The 12,672-nt window shown below is 58.5% G+C and overlaps 1 protein-coding gene and 1 long non-coding RNA gene across 10 annotated transcripts in view; one reads left to right on the forward strand and one right to left on the reverse strand.

The window, feature by feature from the left end:
- Positions 1-12,672, reverse strand: part of GRM4 (glutamate metabotropic receptor 4) — a 152,925-nt gene that overhangs the window by 97,934 nt on the left and 42,319 nt on the right. For all 9 annotated transcript variants that reach the window (XM_045057410.1, XM_045057411.1, XM_023253865.2 and 6 more), the window contains one exon: positions 1,381-1,597. In XM_045057410.1, coding sequence (XP_044913345.1) covers positions 1,381-1,597 — 217 coding nt within the window. The remainder of the gene's footprint in view (positions 1-1,380; positions 1,598-12,672) is intronic.
- On the forward strand, positions 8,827-11,912 carry LOC109499632. The gene is made up of 3 exons (XR_002157008.3): positions 8,827-10,564; positions 11,016-11,171; positions 11,662-11,912. It is a non-coding gene; the product is annotated as an uncharacterized LOC109499632 (long non-coding RNA).

The following is a 12,672-nucleotide window of genomic DNA, read 5'->3' on the forward strand; positions in this document are numbered from 1 at the left end:
GGCCAGACCAGAGAGAGGCACCCGTGTCTGAGCAAAGCAGGGAAGCACATGTGGGCAGCCAGAGGCAGGGGGCTGGGGCACCAGGGGCCTGATGCTACCAGGGGGCCCCCAGGGGGCTGCCGCCCATCTACCCCATGCCCCCCTCTGCCTGGCCAGCTGCCAGAGCGGGGAGTGGCCTGGAGCCACAGCCATCGGTCAGCGCCGCCCCACTTCCGTCCTCTCCACCAGGTTACAGGCACCCGAGCTGTGCTGGCTGTACAATTAAAGGGGCTTATCTGAGATTTATAGCAGGATTATGCCCGCAGGGTGTTACCAACGCCAGCCTCTGGATACTCTGTGGTCCTTAGGAAAAGCAATTAGAGTCCCGGGGTTATACGGGTATAAATATACAGATGCCATCCTCCAAGGTCGAGGGCGCCACAGTGAGCTATTTAGAGAAGGAGCCTTGGGAGAGGCCAGGGGCCCCTCTGCCAGGAGCTGGGTCTGTCAGGAGGGGGAAGAGCTTCTTTGCTTCCCCCACACCCCATCCTCTCTGAACTATCCCTCTTATCAAGGCTCACCCAACCCAGCTGGAGCCCTCAGCCCAGGGGCCTGACTGCCGATCCGGATCCCCACCACCACAGCCCCATGCAGGCCACCCTCCCTCAGCCGGGCCATGGGGCCATCGGAACCAAGTGGCCCAGGCTTCAGACTTGGCAGAGCGTTAACCCTTGCTGTGCCTGCCTCTTACTGCTTGCTGATACCTAAAAGCTTTATCCCTGGAGCTTTTGAGGACAATTAAGGGAATGCAGCAAGCTTAATGGGGAGAAGGGTGCCCGGTGGTGAATGGGGGAGACCTCCAGGAGAGCACATCACCTTCGCAGGTCCTCACATCCCACCCAGGGGCATCTCCTTCCCTGCAGCCACAAGGAAGAAGCACAGCCCCGCCTGCCCCATGTAAGACACGGCCCCTTCTCTCACCCCACACCCCCCCTCCACACACACAGCTCAATTCCTCAAACAATTCTTTCTCCAAGAACCTGCTGGCTGATCTCCCAGCTCCTGGGTCCCCGAGACCCGCCCCTAAACAAGACCACCTCCGTCCCCACCCCCTTCCCCTTCTCTCTCTGTCTGAGAACAGCAGCTGTCCCACTGGATCCCGCGCCGGGAATACTGGCGGTCCCTCTGTCTGCCTGGCCACGTCTGCAGAAGTCATTCCGTCCACCCCCTGCCCCCTGGGAGTCACCCAGCAGGCCGGCAAGGCCACAGACTGTGCCCCAGTGCTCCCGGGAGAGACTGAGGCCCACGAGGGAATGGCCTGGGGCAGGACCCAGAGAGTGGCTCTCAGGCGGCGCTTGGCCACTGTGCCCTGACATCCCCCTGTTCCCGAGCATGACTCACCATCCTCCCGGGACTTCTGGATGAAGGCCTCCACGCCGCTCTCGCCGTAGCTGCCCTCCGAGGCCAGCGTGGACACGTAGTTCCACTTGAGGGCGCGAACGATGTCCACCATGGCCTGGGCCTGGTACGTGTCCGAGGGCACCACTCGGGAGAAGAAGTCGTAGCGGCTGTTGTCACTCAGGTCGGGGGCTGTGGAGGCGTAGCTGATCTGGGGGATCTGGAGGCGAGAGGGGCCGCTGATGGGGGCTGCTGGCACCCCCACCATGCCCAGCCAGCACCACACCACTACTCACCACCTCCTTTCGTCCCCACCGCCTTGGGAAGGGTCAGGGCACTGCCTCCTCTTGTCTTGGGCGAGACCCTGTGATACGGGTTGGACCACACACACACACACACACACACACACACATCCTGGAATCATACAGGATTACATACATAAACACACAGCAGAGCCTCTGGGTGCCTCCATTTACATAAAGACTGAGAGTCCTTTCGCCCATCAACTCCCCCCAGGCAGCCGCTCATGTCACCACCCAGCAGACCCTGTCCCCATGGCTCCTTTGTCCTGCCCACGTCAGAGAAGACAGGGCCCCACCACCCCACAGATAGAATTGCAGGAGGACAGAGTGAACAGGGACCCCACCCCGGGGAAGTCCCTCTCTCTGCAGGCTGGGATACAGGGCCCAACAGCAGACTCCTGCCCCAGCTCTCCACAGAGCACCTTTCCGCACCCACAGACCCCCACCTGGGCCCTCCCCAGGCAAAAGTGAGATGTAGAGCCCTTAAGCTGTCCTTCTTCCTGTGGTTGACATCCAACCATTCCCAAAGGACAAAAACCTCACAGCCAGCCTGTGGCAACTGAGAGTGGGGAATGTTCCGGGGGCAGCAGGATTTGGGGCACACCCTGGACAAGAGGTTGTCCACTTGGACTGTGCTTTGGGTGTCCCTATCCCCGGGGACACTGGAGATCTGCCTTTCACTGAGGATGCCCATTAGGAAAAGAACATGGCCCAGCCCAGCCCCTGTGATGCCCCCCCCAAGGCGGGCCCCAGCAAGCCCCTCATTGCCTCCCCTCACTGAGCTCATCCATGAAAAAGGAAAGGATGAGGTGGGGGAAAACAGATGTTTGGTTGTCTGGATTTGCTGAGCAACTAAGGGTTAACCCCCAAACCCTCTCATTATAGTTCTTGTGATCTTTATAAGATGGCATATGCTACGTTAACCACTATGGCACTGTTTCTAATAGCAAATCTCTGGAGGCTACGGCCACACAGGAATACTATTTGGCCGTGAAAAAGAACCAGGCAGCTTTCCATGCACTGCTCTGCACAGCTCTCCAAGACCCACAGAGGAAAGAAAGAAACGAGGCACAGTTCTGCGTGTGAACAGCATCCCCATTATCACGTGAGGGGGCAGGACAGACTCTCGCCGCCCTGAAACGAAACAGCTAAGTTGCCTCCAGAGAGGGAACCAGGTGGCTAGGGGACAGGGTTGGGAGGACACCTTCCCCCTCATACCCCGTGTATGTTTTGCATGTAGAATCATGCAAACATACCTCCCGCCTAGAATCTTCCCGAGCCGAAGCTTCCGCCCCCTTTCCTACCTGTGTCAACAGCCTCTGAAAAGTAGCCCGGTCCTCCTTGCCTTGGAGAGCACGGAGCACGAAAACAACACCCCCAAGAATGTGGACTCTGGCCAGATAGCTGATGGTTAATTTTAAGCGTCTGTTATTTTTAAGGCCCGCTAAGGGTATCACAGCCGCAGGGGTTGGTTGGGTGTTTAAGAGTCCGTCATTCGGAGCAGTCTCCCAGCTTCAGCACTATTAATGCTTTGGGGGTATAATTCTTTGTTGGGGGGCTGTTCTGTGCACTGAGGGATGTTGAGCAGCAACCCCAACCTCTACCCACTAGATCCCAGAAGCCCCTGCCTTCCGCAGTTGTAACAATCAAAAACATCTCTAGACGCAGCCAAGTGCCTCCCGGGGAGCAGAGCAGAACTGTCCCCAGTTGAGACCTGCGGTTTTAGAGATATGTACTGAAATATTGAAGGATGCAGGGATCTGAGGAGGTCTGGGGTTTGTTTCCAAAGCATCACAGTGAGAGCACATCCAAGAAGAAAGAATAATGGCCAAGAACGGACAACTCTGAGTCACGTGTACGTGGGGGCTCACCACCCTATTTGTTTTGAACATATCTGAAATGTCCATATTTAACCAATTTTTAACAATAAAACAAAACAGACAGCACCCCTGAATCATCCCCCTGAACAGAAGTGCCCTGAATTTGGAGCTGGAGCAGGTGGTGGGGACTGTGGGGCCAGGGCCTGCCCTACCAGCCTGCCGTCCCAGCAGGTCCCCGAGAGAAGACAGGTTGTCTGTCAGCTTCCGGGGTGTTTGTCAGCTTCCGCCTGGGCCTGGGCCTCAGCAAGGAGTGCTAACCACAGGCCCCGGAACCCGCTCTCTTCCTAATTAGAAGAAGCTTGTCTCCTGCTTCTGATGTTTCCACCCAACACAGCGCTTGTGTCAAAAGGGACTGTGCCCAGCAGAGGGGCACGAAGCCCAGGGAGGTCTCGGGGTCCCTCCCACAGGCAACTTCTCACTCATCCTTCATTCCTCCTTCCAAGCGACCTCCCTGCCTCCCCTCCGGTTCAGGCACTCTGCATGGGCAGGGACGGCAGCCAGACAGACGGACGTCCGGGGACCAGGACCCAGGCCCCCATCCCACCACGAGCCCCCATTCCCACAAAAGGTGGGAAGGCCAAGCATGGGGTTCCCACAGGGTCCATGTTAGTCAGCCTGCAGGGGTGCCCTGGTCTCGGATTTTGGGAGCCCAGGAGGGGCCCCTGATCTGCCCCCAACAATTCCTGAGACCCTGGAATTCCTGAGCCCTGAGGTGGCTGGGAGGGAGGGGACAGCTTCCTGAGCAGGGTCAGGGGATAATCCCTGGCCAGCTCCTCCTCCCCGTCTGAAGGCTCCTCAGTTCCAGGCCACCCGAGTTTCCTAGTGGGGTGGTTTCAGCAGAGATTTGGAAGCTAAACTGCTCAGGTTCAAATCCCAGCTCAGCCACCCACCAACTGGGAAGCCTCCAGCAAGTTGCTTCACCTCTCAGGCCTCAGTTTTCTCAGCTGCCAAATGGGAGGTCGTGAGGGTCACATGAGGGAATTTTCGGGAACTGCGGGCAGGCAGTAAGCACTCAAAAGGTTAGCCCAAAGGTGGGCTATGATCCCTTCCGCTACACCTCCCTTAGCCCTCTATCCCCATGCCCCCCTCCTGGTCCCTCCCCCAGCTCTCTCCCAGGGCTGTTACTACTGTGCTCCTGGCGGTGGGGGGCCTCCTCCTGGAATGCTGACCCGCAGGCTCTCCAAGGCCCTCCTCCCCCCTGGCCCCACCCAGGCCTGCAGTGCATGGGGAGATGCAGGGACCCCCCCCCCCATCACCGGACACCCGGGACAGGGTGACTGGGACAACCTGGCCCAAGGGCGCTCTGACTGATGCCTCCTCAGCTCTGTCTCAGCAGCACAGCTGAAGCCAGAGGGGCATTTGATTAACATTCTCCTCAGCGAAGTCCTCTCCTCTCCCAACAGCAGCACGACAGGGGAGGGGGCGGCCACGCCCCTGCCAATGCCAGCACAAGGGTCAGCCACAACCTGGATTCCAGCAGCCCCTGACCAACCACGGCTGGCCTACTCTGGGTCCATCTGCCTGGCTCCTTCTGCCCACAGGGCCCCTGTCACCTCTTCCAGGCAGCTCTCCCTGAGCTCCAGAGAGCCTGCTCAGACCTCCCCCAGCACAGAGTAGGGCTGCTCCAGGGGCGCCAGGCACGTCCTCCTGGGGTGAGGATGCCTGGTCTTGTCATCTCAGCAGGCATTTTAAGACGCCCCCATCATGCTGGGCAGGGCTACTTGTGGAAACATCAGAGAAAAGTGGACTGCTCCCAACACCCACTGCACCCCTGGGAGGAGCAGGTGGGGGCACCCCAGAGTGACGCACAGTGTGTCTGGAGCTGGCACCCGGCAGAACCTCCCGCTTGCAGAAGGGATGAGTGACTGAGGGGAGAGAGGGAGGCGGTGAAAAAAATCTCTCTCTCCCTCTCTCTCTGTCTGTCTGTCTCTCTCTCTCTCAGGCTTCTAGAGTGACAAGGAGGTCCACGCCACGTGGGGAAAGACAAAAGCTGCTTCCGGGCTTGAGCAACAATGAAGATGAATGCCAAGTGCATCTGTCTGTGTGTGTGTGTGTCTGTGCGCGTGTGCACCCACGTGTGCATGCACGTGCTGGGGCATGTGCCCCGAGCACACGAGCGCACAGTACATTCATTCATTCCTCCCACCAATCGTCACTGAGCACCGCCCGCCTGCCAGGCATAGTTCTGAGTGCTGGCGATGGACAGGTGGACAATCTGTCCTCGTGGGGCTCCCAGTCGAGACACAGGCAGGCAATGGAAAGGGGATACCAAGCCGTTAGACGGGAATAAGGGCCCATGAGAAAAAGGAAGAACAGGGCAGGGGACTGTTAGAGGGGCCAGAGGAAGTCTCTCTGATAAGGTGACATCTGAGCCAAGACCCCAAGGAGGTGAAGGAAGGAGCCATGTGGGTAATTGGAGGGAGGGCACTTCAGGCAGAGGGAAGAGCCAGTGCAAAGGCCCGTGCGCATATGTGTGCTGAGAGCCTGAACTTGCTCTCAGGCTGCCCCAGGCCGGGTCAGCAGCCCCGCAGACCTACCTACAGGTGGCAAAACAGCCAGACACGCAGGCAGTGCCCAGGGTGCCCACAGCGCAGACTCGGGGTCACTGGCTCCCAGTCTAGCAGAATCTAGGGACTCCCTGAGAGTGGCTGGTCCACGTCCCACACCGTCCAGAGGAGGAGAAGGGGGTAGGAGGTGGGACACCCCAGCGCGTAACAGCCAACCAGAGCGCAGTCCCCTGAAAGCCGATACTTCATTCAAGGCTGTTTATAGAACAGTCAGGGATGAAGCCTCTACCTTGACCTCAGCAAGGCCTGCAGCACCCTGAGTCACGTAGCCAGGGGCCCATGGCCATCACCATGGATACCCCAGGGCCACACCACAATAACCCCAACCCTCTTCCTGTGAGCTTTAGTGTTTAAAGGCACCTCCCCTTTCTGCCTCTTCCCTAATGCTTTGCGCAGCACAGCATCGGCTCCGGCTTTGGCTCTAGCACACTACGGAGCCAGCCTGCGCATGCGCAGGGCTGTGCTATGACCCAGCCTTGTCATCCAGCTCTGTGACCTTAGGCAAGCGAGCAGCCTCTCTGGGCCTCAGTTTCCTCCCCTATAAAGAAGTCACAGTAACAACAGAAGGGACTGCACGAGCAAGTACTTGCAAAGTGCTGCAAACACGTGGGCACTGCTGGGTATTATCCTTGGAGAAGGAGGCAAGGCTAGGACAACGTGCCCATTTTGCAGATGACAAAACCGAGGCTCGGGGAGAGGAAAGTACCCTCTGAACATCACAGCCAGGAGACATCAGAAAGAAGGCACCCACTGAGCTGCTCTGCCTCCTGTTCACTATCCCCGAGTCCTGGCCCCAGGCCCTGCCCACCGTCCCAGCTGACTCTGCTCTTTCTGCCCCACCCACAAGCCAGACCAGGCAGCCACAGATTGAAGCTGGGACCCTGGGGCCACCTCCGGCCGCCGGCCAGGCCAGGCCCCAGGCAGACCTCGGGGCCCCCACATGGCTGGATGCAGCCCCTCTCACCAGGGAAGCAGGGAGACCCCGCATTGGGCCAGGCAGACCCCGGATTGGCTGCCTGCTCCCCGCCCTTCTGATCCTGGCTGCTTGAGGCCTCGACAGCCCGGCTCTCAGCATCAGCTATTTTCCTCACAGATGAAAGGCAGCCAGGCTTTTAGGGACATGAAGGCTGCACGGGGAGGAATGTGTAGTTCAGAGGGCCTGTGAGAGGAGAGAACGCCAGCTTCCAAAGGCCTGGCCTGCACGGTCAGGGCTGAGGGACCCTGTCCCCCGCCCCCGCCCCCTTCAGCCACCTGAGCCGTGCACCGTCGTCTCCCAGGGGGCTCCTGCTGCAGACACAGTGCCCAGCGGAGGAGACACTGCCAGCCTCCCCTTCCTCCCTCGATGGGGCCTCGGGAGGGGCGGGGAGGAGGTGTCTCACTCAGCGCTGGGCACACAGTAGGCACTTCACACACTCTCACGTGGCACCAAGCCCCTCCTCTCAGCCAGGTGCTCAGGGCCCATTTAAATAACCCACCTTCAGAGAACTAGCCTGGTGGGGGCTGGGAAAGGCGGTCTCGGGGTAACATGCATCCGGGCTGACAAGCCAGGTTTGGGGCGACAAGAGATTCACTGGGGGTCTCGCAGGGGGGCTGTGGAGAGGGAAAATGCTGGCAGTGTGGGGACGAGGGCTTGGACAGACTGAAGGGGTACAAAGACAGGGGTGCAGGGTCAAGGGGGGTTCAAAGCAGCTGGGCAGGGCCGTGACAGCGAGAGAGCAGGGATACAGCAGGGGGGGGGGTGCAGGGACACACGAGAGAAGCAGTATGGGGGGACCCAGCACATGGAGGGGGCACGGATGGCCCCTGCCCTTGACCCTGACCAGACCCACCTCTGACAAGGACCCCGGGGTTTAAGAGCAGAGGATAAGAGTGACCCTACAGCTTAGCACAGCCACAAGGAGACCTCACACACCCATTCCCCACGGAGATGCCCCCCCCACACCAATTACTAAGGAACAGAGAAGCAGAGGCCCAAGGCCTGGGAAGCAGGAGGTGGGCAGACACCCTGGGCAGGGGGCTGACCCTGCATCCGGGTGGTCTTTGGAAGGACGAGGATAGACCCCGGGTAGGAAGACTGTCTGCCACCCACCCCGGGGCCTCCTCTAGGCCCACAAGCTGAGGGCCTCCCCTCTCCACACTCAGTAGGTCATGTGGGGGCCGCTGGCCACTTCCCCACTCACTTCAGGGAGCCCTCATTAATCAGATCTCACTACCCTGTTCTACAGACACGGATCCGCCACCAACCGCCAGCCCCACGCATCCCGTCACTCGGGGGCCTCGCCACGCACCCCTGCCTGGCCCGGGGCGGGCCTGTGCCCCAGTGCAGTCAGTCAGTCACTCAGCCCCCGGCTGGGGGCTGCATCCACAGTCTCCAATCTGCATCTAGGTGCCCCCAGGCACTCAGCCTCCCTGGCTCCACCCCCCACCCCGCCCCTGCCCAGGCCTGGACACTGGGTGACCATGCCCTCCGCTGCCTTCACACAGGCCTCCTCTTCTTCTCACACCATGGCCTGCAGCACCTCCTCACCGTGACTGAGAAGTGGACAGCAGACTCTCCCAGGAGGCAAATGCTATCTTAAAAGACAGTAAAATTTGCCCACAAGGCCCCTGTGGTCCCTTTGCCTCGGCTGCTCCCGAGGCCCCCAGCCTTTCCCTCCCACACCCCCCCCCGCCCCCGCCCACCCACACAAACCCCGGAGACTCTGATGATTCGTTCGTTCATTCACCCACTGGGTAATGGTTCACGGAGTGCTTACTGGGTGCCTTGCACACTCTTTGGCACTGGGGTGAACACACAGAGACAAAAATCCCTGCCTTCAGGGAACAGACATTCTAGTGAGAGAGATAATCGATAACAAACGGAGGCGCACACAATTAATGTTGTCCTTAGAGCCGCTGGGGACACTTGTCGCTCCCTGCCTTCCTGGCACGTGGTAAAATTCAACCCTCTGACCCCGGTGGTTGGCTGGGGCCTTGTGACATATGCTGACCAACGAGGCGGGAGCAGAAAATGCCCTTCCTTCAGGGCCAGAGCGTTCCATTGCCATTGTGAGACCCTACAGGGTACGTGCTCCCTCTGCCACCGTGACCAGCGATGTCCCAGGCCAGCCTGGGTGCCTAGGAGATGAGACAGGACACTCAGCCCTCCCGCGTAGACATGTGGGGTAGTAAGCATTTAGTTTATGTATTTTAGACCACGGAGATCTGAGGATGGTTTGTTCTCACGACCTAACCTCACCAAGGCTGACGGATGCAGGAGGCGTAAGCATTACGCTCTAGCTCCGGGACAGCCAGGAAAGTGTCTTATTATTCATCTCCAACTCAAGAGCCTGGAGGTGTCAGGTTCACATCCGGCACAGGCTGGTTGGGGCTGAATTGAATCACATTCACACACACACACACACACACACACACGCACGCAATCATCATCATCATGAGAACTAGCATTTACTGAGTGTTTACTATGTGCCAAGAACAGTCCTAAGTGGTTACAAATGCCTGAACGCCTTTGATCTTACAATAACCATAGGAAGTAGACCCTCTTATTCTTCCCATGTTCCCCAAAACTGAGGTATAGAGAAGTTAAGACACTTGTCCAAGGTCACACAGCTAGTAAGTGGCCGAGGCAGGATTTGAACCCAGAGGGACAGGCTCCAGAGCCCATGCTACTAACTGTCACATAAAACCCCAGCCTCCCCCTTATACAAGAGGGTCTACACGGACGTGTGCAGGCACACACGCACACACACGCAGAATCTCCTGTGGGGCAGTGTCCTTAGGGCAGCAGCAGAGGAAGCCAGCCCTACTACCCCTCCCACCCGCCTCCACCGAGCTCGGCGCCCCCCTCCACTCCTGGCTGTCACACTCTGGGGTGAAGTGGCCCATCTGTCTCCAACACAAAGGATCAGGCAGGGGTGGGGGCCAGAGGCCCCAGAGGGGTTGTGTAAATGGCTCTGCTTTGAGCAACAGCTAATTTCTAAACATAATTATTAATTTCATGCTTATCATATGCAAACCTCTGTCTCCCAGACGAGATGAAATTGATTTAATTAGAAATTCCACCATCAAGCCTTTTGGATCCAAGCTTTTAATTAGGATCGCCAACCCCACCCAAGGCTGCCAGAAAGTGGGCTCCTGGCCCCTGCTTCTCGTCCCAAGGCCCCAGGCAGAGCCAGGGTGTGTGGGCACCTCCAGTGTCACCAGAGCTCCACTGGCCAGGCCAGGGTCCCTTGCTGGGACCACTACCCATGTCCCACCCCACACAGGGTGACACGGCCCCCCTGGCATCACAATGGGGAGACAGCTTGGAGACAACTCATATCATCTCATAGCAGGAAGGACTGGGGTGTTTAAGGTGGGAAGGAGACAGGAGAAATAATAGACCTCCCCTCCTCATGCAAAATTCGCATGCCAGCTTCCCTTTGGGAGACCCTGCCAGGTGCTAATAAAATGCCTCTACAGCTCAGCTCAGGGCAGTCTGTCAAAATCATCCATAGTACCTGGCATTGTAACAAAGCGTCTCCACACATTACCTCTGACCTCACCTCCGGCCACTCCCAGCTTGACGGCATTCACTGGCTCTGGTCACACCAGTCTCCTTGCCGAACCCTAACATTCTAGGCACACTCTGCCTCAGGGCCTCCGCACTGGCTGTTCCCCCCTGCCTGAATGCTCTTCCCCCAGATCTGTATGAGGCCCCTCCCTCACAGACAGACTGCTCAAGGAAGGCCTTCCCCAACCACCCCTTTTAGGACCAATCCTACTTCCCTACCCTGCACCCCATTTCCACTTTCCTTGCTTTGATTTTCCTCAGAACAATGATCGCTTTCTAACGTGCTCAACATTTGTTTACTTTTCCACTTAATATCCACCTCCTCCTAAAACGGCAGCTCCATGAATCCAGGGACCTTTCCTTCATTCCCCACCGGACGCCCGGCACAGATCTGGCACGGGGCAGGTGCCCAATAAGCAAAGGGGCCACTTCATTCTTGCCACACAAGCAGCCCGAGGACACGCTCCACGGGGTCGTAAGCACCTTAGACGAGGTGAGGAGACCAAAGCTCAGAGCCCTAGGCTTTGCCAAGGTCACGGAGCTGGTCAGTGGCCGAGTTCCCATGCTTGCATGGTCTGCCGCTTTGCCTGGGGAAGCTGGCCACTCCACAGCAGTGCCTGGCACACAGACGCTGCTCTGAGGTCTCCCCCCTCCCTCCCCAGGGCTCAATGGGGTGTCCCTCACCTCCAGGGCCTTCTGTGCCCGCCCCTCCCAACCCCCACCCCGAGTTCACAGCAGCACCCTCGAAGGCAATCATCGTGGGGCTGTCCCACACCCACCTCTGTCTCCCCTTCCCGGGGCCCACCCAGCCTCTTATCAGGACGCAAGCGGACACTTGGATTAATTTCCAGGACTGTTCTGAATTATGTTTTCCAGGAGAGAACCAGACAGATGAGGCAACAGGACTTTGAACAAATATTTCCCGAGAAAGTGCTGTATTCAGTCCCTCGTCTCACTCTTTTAAACATTATATGTTTCCTTAGGAGCCCGGGAAAAAACGGGGCACGATAAGGCACGGAGGCCGGAGAAGAACAGAGGGCGCAGAGTGGAGGGCCTCGGCCGGCTGACAAAGGAGCCGCTCGGATGCAGACTCCAAGGAATTACCGCCGATAAGAGCACAGGCGGGGGAGCGCGCGGTGCAAGGGCGAGAGCAAACAAGATCCTCAATCAGCACTTGTCCTATTTCATAAGCAAAATGTAGATCAATAAATTACACTCACTTGTGCAGGTTTTACATGCTGACTCCGTAACCTTGTCAAGAGTGATACATATGGGCGGGGGAGGCTAGGGGACGAAGGAGCCCAGAGGCCTAGAGAGGACGGGCCAAGGACCCGGCAGGGGCCCTGCGGCCACAAGGCCTGCACCCCTTTTTCCAAGAGGGGCTCAAAGCCCAAGATCCCGGAGGTGAGAAGCAGCCCCCTGCCTCGCTCTGCGGCCTGTGGGAAGTCACCTCCCGTGAGCCTCCGTCTCCTCATCTGTCAAATGGGCACAGTGTAAACCTTACTTTGAGGCTCCTGTGGGAAGATGAATATTAAATTCTAGAAAGAGAGCAGCGGACATCCAAGACGCTAGGAGTCGTGACGATACCCCTGGCACACACCCCCGGGGGCGGCAGTCAGCTGACACGGGCTCTCCCTGTGTTAATTCTCACCGCAGCCCCGAGACAGGAAACCGTAGCCCTATTTTAATGAGAAGCTGTGGCTGCGGCTCAGAAGGCTGAGGAGCCCCGGGGTCACCCAGGCCCACCTGATGGCAAAGCTGGGCTTCCTCCCTGTGAGCCAGGGAGCTGGGCAGCACTGGGCGCTAGGCTTCACCCAAGTGTCCAAGCAGGTAAGGGCAGGGCTCCAGACTCGCCCAGGGGGCCAACCTTCAAGTGCTCTGGTATAACGGGCTTGGTGGGGGCGAGACATGAGGGCCGGGGCTGGGGGGGGGGGGTTGTGCAGCAGGCGAGAGGCTGCTTAGGTGTTGGTCGTCATCATAACAGGCGTGGTAGT

Source organism: Felis catus, chromosome B2, assembly GCF_018350175.1.
Source record: "Felis catus isolate Fca126 chromosome B2, F.catus_Fca126_mat1.0, whole genome shotgun sequence".
NCBI lineage: Eukaryota > Metazoa > Chordata > Mammalia > Carnivora > Felidae > Felis > Felis catus.